Below are 7724 nucleotides of genomic sequence, written 5' to 3'. Positions count from 1 at the left end.
AAGTTTGTTCTCTGATCTTGGCTACGTATGGCTTATAAGTGTATGTCTACCCTACATGTAAGTCAAATCACCTAATCAACTAAGTGTATTCGATCATATGCTATTCTATTCAAAGTCTACCCGAATCTCTTTCGTCAATGTTTAGCTTAAGTTTCTAATTCGATCTAATTGGTGATCAGGCAATTAGAAGTATTAAGAACATAATAAAATAAACAATTTAAATCTATCAAACATAAGTAAAAGAGAGATAAATTATTCAAACTACATATTGAGTTCAATCATAATCTTAGATAAACAATTTAGTTTCCCATCAAGTCACACATCATCATCAAATTAAGTTTAAATAATAAAAACAAACTAAGAAAATAAAAGAATAATAAAAAAGATAAAACTCAAGAATTATAATCTTGATCTTCCAAATCTTTTAGAATCCTTTAAAATCTTCCCAGCTTCAATAACTTTGCGACGTGACTCTCAACCTTCAATCTGGTGTTTTTTTCACTCTTTTTTAAGTCCTCCGAAAGGTTATTTTTATAGGCTTTGAAATTAAGCCAAGTTGAGTGGAGAAAGAAGTCAATTTCAGTTGGAATTTTCTCACTAGACTATGTGAGTCGCAGCCTTACCCAATTAATTAACAGAAATTGTAATTGCTCTAGGATTGTTACAATGCGTCAACTCCAAAAGGATTTTTGACCATCTTCCAGGCCAAACTAGGCAAAGTGTATGAAAGTTGTAGATTTTTCTCTTATTTTTTCAATAGTTTAGGAATCGCTTCATTTGAAGCTCTGTAGAGAAAGTTATGGCCAAAATACTGAAACATGTGCATTAGAAGTCTGCAACTTAAAATTGCTCTCTTTCCTTCATTAAAATTCTCCTTTCATCAAACACTTACAAAAGCACAAATAAATCAATAACAACTTATCTTAACCACATTAACATCAAATTAATCATAAAATTAACTAAGATTAGATTGACTCACCTAAAATAACTAATTTAAAATAATTAAATAAAATCTACTAATTTCTATGCATTATTGCAAGAACTAAGCTAAATTATTATCAAAATTAAACCTAAATAACTCTATATCATAGAGTTATCAGCAAGGTATGTTGTTGAAATCAGGTTCTAATCTAGTGTCATTTGCTTATTCAGATAATGGCTAAGTTGGATGCCCAGACACACACAAGTCAGTTATTGGTTACTGCATATTTGTAGGAGAATCATTGGTGAGCTAGAAATCTAAGAAGCAAACGGTTGTTGCTTGAAGTTCAACAGAAGCTGAATATCGTTCCATGGCTTCTACTTGTTGTGAGGTCATTTGGTTAAAGCATTTGTTGATTGATTTTGACATTCAACAAAGATCACTAGTCAATCTACACTATGATAATCAATCTGCCATTTATATTTGTCGTAATCCAACTTTTCCTGAGTGCGCAAAACACATAGAGATGGACTGCCATTTTATTAAGGAGAAAGTGCTAGCAAGAGTAACCAATCTAGTTTATATTCCAACAGATAGATAGACTGCAGACTTACTTACAAAAAAGACTACAACCAAAGCAATATTACAAATTATAAAGCACGATGAATATCCATGATATGCATGCACCATCATGAATATCCATCTTGAGGGAGAGCATTGAGGATGAGCTTGAAATCAGAAGCCTTTGGTTGATGTATCAGTGAAGAATGAAGAAAACAAGATTGTAGGATAGCATTTGGAGATCAAGTGTTGCTTGAAGGAGGAATGCTTTTATTTAAGTGTGTAAAATGCACCGTATTTACTTTTATTGCTTTTTAAGTAATTAGTTAGATATTTTTTCTCTTTTTATAACTAATTTTTCAAGATTTATTTTTCTCGTATAAATACCACTCTGAAAATAATTTCTTTTTGAGCACTTGGAGATAACTTCTTTTTGAGCACTAAGGGAAAATTTTTTCTTTCCACAAAACTTTCTTCTCGTAGCGGTCCGATTCTCACATAAAATCACTCATAAAGTGGAAGCTAAAGTGGGTAATGGTATTTGTTGTTGACTTTTGAGCAGTGCCGTACTGTTGTTTGTACTCACCTGTTAACCTGACTTAGTTGCTCTCTCTCTTTAACTATACTTGTGCGATGTAACAATTAAAGTGATGATAGTATCACAATGTCAAATTAGAGAAATTTTAAATATATTAAATATAATAAAAAATTTAAATTTATAATCAATTAATTTGAAATTAAATATTTATTCTAAAAATTTAATATGATATTAAAACATTACTTTTATTCCTTGATTCACAAAATGATCTCTATTGATTTATATCAAGTAATAAGTTTTTAATCTTTATATGTGAGAAAAATATTAAATGTTGCATTAATTAATTTTTATTACTTTATTATTAATTGATTTTAGATTAAATATTTAATTTTCAAACATTCCAATCGTCCTTAAAAATTTAACAGTAACCTTTTTTAGGTTTAATAAAAAAAATCTAAAATATTCATAAAAAAGAAAAGGAAAAGGAAAACAAAACAATTAATGTTGCATGGGAAGAAAAAAAGTCAGAAAAAGTCCAAAACCACGTGGGACGCCACATGACGACCGCTGTCCGTACCCAACACCCAAACGTGCCCGTCACTCCGCCCAAGTTTCACAAACAGTCAGACATCACTTCCCTTCCATACGCGAAACCAAGGAGAAAAAAAGCTTCAAAACCAAACCCAAAAGGCAAAGCAAAGCAAAGCACAACTTAACTTACCCTCTCTTTCTCATCCGTTTCCTCGAAGCCGAAAGTTACCAAACCAAAAGCAAAAGCAAAAGAAACCCAAAAGGAAAAAAGATACTACTACTACTAAACAGGACAAACAACAGACTTCTTTATTTTTTTTCTCCAATATTAAACATAAGAACAAACAGGAAAACTAAAAGAAGGAGAAGTTTGTCTTGGTTCTTTGCTTTGGTCATGGCAGGTGAAGGAGTTTCAAGGGAAACCCAGATGTCTATAGAAGCGTCTTCAATGTTTCCAGGGTTCAGATTTTCACCCACTGATGTTGAATTGATTTCTTACTATTTGAAGAAGAAGCTGGATGGCTATGATAAGTGTGTTGAGGTTATTTCTGAGATTGAAATTTGTAGACATGAGCCTTGGGACTTACCAGGTTTGCTTCTTTAAACTTTGCTCTTTTTTTTTTTTTTTAAATGATATGCTATTGCATATAGCAAAATAAGTATTGGAAAGAAATGAAGTTAAATAGTGTTGTTAAGCTTCTTGATGCTGTTTTTGGTTCTTGTGAAATGGGATGGAAAGTAAAGGCAAAGACTTCCAATGAATTTTTTTTTTTTTACAATATTTTGGAAGCATGTTGCACTATTATGTTGATGGGGACATTTGAAAACTATAGTAGTTTAATCCTATATATAAAAAATATACATTTTCTGTTTTTAGAAACCAAAAACATGATATGGAGATGCGATTGAAAAATTTTGGTGGTTGTCATTTTACTACTTGGCTCTTCCTTTCGAACCAAAGTGCAAAAGAAATAGAGCTTTAGGAAAAGTATACATCTGTGTTTTGTAGTTGAATTGACTGCCTTTTCAATTAGAAACAGAGTAAGAAAAAGAGAGAGACAGAAAGAGAGAAATATGAAATTGATTATTGAATGCCAAGTTGGCAATGTTTCTTATAATTTGTCATCACTTTCTTTTTTCCTGCTGTGTTTGTGGTTTACGGGGATTATTCTAGTTTTGCACCAAGTTTTGTGGTCCTTTAAAAGTTATGGCTTTGCACTAACTTGATATAATCTGAAAAGTAGAAAAATAGTGTGCAAGCAATTTAGCCTTAGCAAACCTTTTAATTTGTTCCACACTTCCATGAGACGTTTTCTAATGAATTTAGTTCCTCAATGTTTGGAAGAATTTAGAGGTTTGGAGCACTAGCATTTAGTTTTATCTGTGGCTATCAGCCTCTCTTCCCAAGTGGTAGGAATCACTGATTTCAATGGTAGAGGTGCAAGATGGCCTAATTGATAACTAGTGAGGATTGTGTTTATGTGCAGGCTTAGATTTGAGAGTTTTATCGATGGCTGGCCAAGATCATCATGTATGATTCTGTTTAAAACTTGTTTTCTGTGAGAAGGTCAAAATTTTCTGTTAAGTATGAAGTTCCCTGCAATATACTTTGTTCTTCTTTTAAGTTAGGTATTTTTGCTCAAACTTTTCTCGATCAATTTGAATGCATTGATTAAAGACAAATGAAACTGATTTAGCAGGAGGAATAGAACCTTAATTTGCATGTGGATGTTGAGATTTGTTAATGTGAAGAAGCCTAGCAGCTGTTAAATGTAGGATCATTTCTACTTTGCCTGGAGATTGGAATCTTAATTACATATTTTTAGGTCATTGTTTGTAATACCACCTTATATCTTTGCTCCTTTTAGGTACTAGAAGAAGTACCATTGAAGTTTCTTTTACAAAACCTCCTCGTTGGAGTACTTTCACTAACAAATTTCTTAGATACTTATAAAATTCATTTATGTCTGGAATGTGGAAACTTATTTTTCTGTTGTGTTGTGCAATTATGCGGCTAGCATCTAAGTCACCCTTTAAATTCTGGTGCAATTCTCTTGTCTATTCATGGATTTTGTTTCCTTGGTTACTGTGACTAATTTCCTTTGGCTTTTCTCTGCCCAGCCAAATCAGTCATAAAGTCAGATAATGAGTGGTTCTTCTTTTGTGCTCGTGGAAGGAAGTACCCAAATGGTTCACAAAGTAGGCGGGCAACTGAGCAGGGTTATTGGAAAGCCACAGGAAAAGAACGTAATGTCAAGTCAGGTTCTAATGTTATTGGTACAAAGAGGACTCTTGTGTTCCACATGGGTCGTGCACCAAAAGGGGAGAGGACAGAATGGATCATGCATGAATACTGCATGAATGGAAAATCCCAGGTGATTTGTCGTATAATATTATTAGATGCTCTAATTGTTTTCATCTAGGCATATTTATTTAACATGTTCAATTTTGCTGTTTCCAGAAGAAGGCATTTTTATTTAAGATATTAATTTTATATAAAAGAATTTTTCTTTAATATATTTGCAATGGCTACATTTCCTCGGACATGTTATTGAATTATTGTTGTTGTTGTTGTTACTGTTGTTGTCTATATCTCTATGTGTTTTTTAGAAGGTTTCCCTGTGGAAGGGGTGGAGTTTGCAATGGCTACATTTCCTTTTCTTTTTCGGAAAAGATTTCAGTTTCCAAATAGTATATTATTAGAAGGTACAAGCAGGAACTTCTCATGTTAGTCGTTGGCAGTTAGCAAATATTAAAGTTTCTAGTGGAAACTGACTTTCTATAGAATTCATAATTTTTATGTTTTTGGCCAAAAATTGAAAATTTTAAATAGCACTCTTTAACAACGTTGACAAAATTCTCTTAAAGCTAATACTTGTTTTAGAGGCAATAGAACCTATTCTACTGGAGCTTTTTTATTTTTCCTGGAAAGACAGCATAATCTGAGGAGTTGGTGTCTCAAATTGGGAACTATCTGCAAATAGACTAGTGGCATAATCTAATAACAGGAAAGGTAATCTGTGGACTATGTTTGCCATGGCCTTGTTTTAGGGTGAAACACAGTGCAGGTCAAGTTTGTAGTCTAGCCTTCTTGATAGATGCATGAAGTCAATGTTCATTGATTTGAGCTCAAAATTCCATTAAGAAATTTCAGAGCTCTCTAGAGGGTTCACTGAATAATTCTGTTATGTTTTTCTGCTGTTATCGCTGAGGAATAGTTGGAGGTTGATTGGTTCACTTAGTTCAGGGGTTATTATGATTGCAATAGAGCTGTTTTTATGGGGAATAATTTAGTCATCATGAAATATGCATTTCCAAGGACTGCTGTTAGCTTATGGTAAGATGTTTGGAGTTTATAATATTCTATCTTGTCATGTAGATTTGAGAGGGTCAAACATTTGTATCTTTTGCTTCTGAATTTGTAGGATTCCCTAGTTGTTTGCCGCCTTAGGAAGAATAGTGAGTTTCGTCTGAATAACACTACAAATCAGGCTTCTCGGAATCAACAGGAGTTGTCAACTATGCATGATAACCGTGCTACCTCAGATGGTGGTACAGACCAGACTGGCATGTCTGAAGGGGACAAGGCAGTTGAATTCTATTCCAAGAAGGTTACTAGTAGTTATGATTCTCATTCTATAGAGCAGATTGATTCTGCATCTGAATCGGAGGAAAAACATTCAAATGATGTTGCACCCACAGAATCTTCTACACCCCAAAAGGTTTGTTCATGTGAATTACTTTTATACTTGTATCATGTTATAGGTTGTAGGCATTTGAACTCGATGTCTATTTTCTTCATAAGTTTTTGCTTAAATTCTAGGATTCCGATGATGAAGAGGATTACTTTGCTGAGATACTGAAAGACGATATAATCAAGCTTGATGAAACTTCGTTGTCAGCAATGCCACCTGACAGCCTGTCTATGGTTGCCAGCACATCTGACACTGAGAGGAGGACTCAGCAGCCAAGGCAAGAAAATGTACCCAATGCATCCCCTTTCCAAGGTACAGCAAGCCGGAGAATCAAATTGTGGAGGCCTAAAGGAGATATTCTCTGTGATGCCGCATCAGGAAGTCTTGTTAGGGAGTTGGCGGTCGAGAAACAAAGTTCTCCAAAGATTGAGGAGTCACCAAAATGTTTGCTATCAATATTCTCACCGAGGACTGCCAATCTCCGGCTCATATATGCAAGTTTTGTGATTCTGACTTTGCTGGCTCTGTTTCTGTCTCTGATAGGAGATTCCAAGCCAGTAAAAGATTTCAAATATGCTGCTTTCTACAAGAACTTCTGGCAATGAATGTATGTACATATATAATCCCGTTTTACTGGGAATTAAAAGTTTTAGAAATAGCCAGTCAAGCTTCTGTGTTTACAGTTTAGGCCATTTTTTATTATTTCAACATTAGGTTCGATACGGTTGGGTACTCAACCTTCAAAAGGAACCATCACCTTCATTTGGAGCAGTCTCGTGCACTTAAAAAACTTCCTCTAAATCAATCAAAATCTTATTCAATTACTTTGAATAATGATAAAAAATAAGAGGCCATCGCTACATTTGAATGGGAATACATGCATTGAGTCAAATGCATGCAGCCATCTACCCTTAAAATCGGTCTTCTTCTTCTTTTTGTCTTGATTCAACCAACGAAAGGTCATTGCATCCTACGGTTCTCTTTCCACCGACCATGTCCTTATCTCCATTATTAACCGACGCCTTTCCTTGAGAAAGCACACTATTAGAAAATAATAAAATATTTTATTATTTTTAAATTTTTATAAATATGTGCATGAATATCAATTATGTCACGGCTTTAAAATTTCAGATCAGATAGACTAAACAGCCTAACAAGCCAAATATATTAGTGTAATTTGATTTAAATTCTTATATTTGATTATTATATCAAGATTTGGCCAAATACATGATTGTAATCTGATTTAAATTCTTATATTTGATTATTATATCTAGATTCAGATATAAATTAGATTAGATTAAGATTAAAATTTAATCTATCCAAATAAAATCTCTTAATATTATTTTTATTTTATAACTTTTATCTAGATAAAGAGTTATTAGGTAAGTTTTGGAACTCAACTGTGGAGTTGTCATTAATTTTTTTTGTTTAAATACGATAGCTCACCCAAGTGAATTTATTTTTTTAATAAGGTTCT

The 7724-nt window shown here is 33.2% G+C and overlaps 1 protein-coding gene across 1 annotated transcript; it reads left to right on the top strand.

Annotated features, from left to right (window-relative positions):
• On the top strand, positions 2674-6927 carry LOC18590257 (NAC domain-containing protein 89). The gene is made up of 4 exons (XM_007015671.2): positions 2674-3142; positions 4674-4927; positions 5978-6274; positions 6376-6927. The coding sequence occupies exons 1-4, from the start codon at positions 2947-2949 to the stop codon at positions 6850-6852; spliced, it is 1224 nt and encodes a 407-aa protein (XP_007015733.2). The 5' UTR covers positions 2674-2946; the 3' UTR covers positions 6853-6927.

This window comes from Theobroma cacao, chromosome 9 (assembly GCF_000208745.1).
Source record: "Theobroma cacao cultivar B97-61/B2 chromosome 9, Criollo_cocoa_genome_V2, whole genome shotgun sequence".
Classification (NCBI taxonomy): domain Eukaryota; kingdom Viridiplantae; phylum Streptophyta; class Magnoliopsida; order Malvales; family Malvaceae; genus Theobroma; species Theobroma cacao.
The sequence above is the reverse complement of the archived record's forward strand: the minus strand, read 5'-3'. Positions and strand labels throughout refer to the sequence as shown.

Coding starts and splice junctions, on each gene's coding strand:
- LOC18590257 (XM_007015671.2), top strand. CDS start 2,947: ATGGCAGGTGAAGGAGTTTCAAGGGAAACCCAGATGTCTATAGAAGCG. Junction 4,928..5,977: donor GCATGAATGGAAAATCCCAG/GTGATTTGTCGT, acceptor CTGAATTTGTAG/GATTCCCTAGTTGTTTGCCG. Junction 6,275..6,375: donor AATCTTCTACACCCCAAAAG/GTTTGTTCATGT, acceptor CTTAAATTCTAG/GATTCCGATGATGAAGAGGA.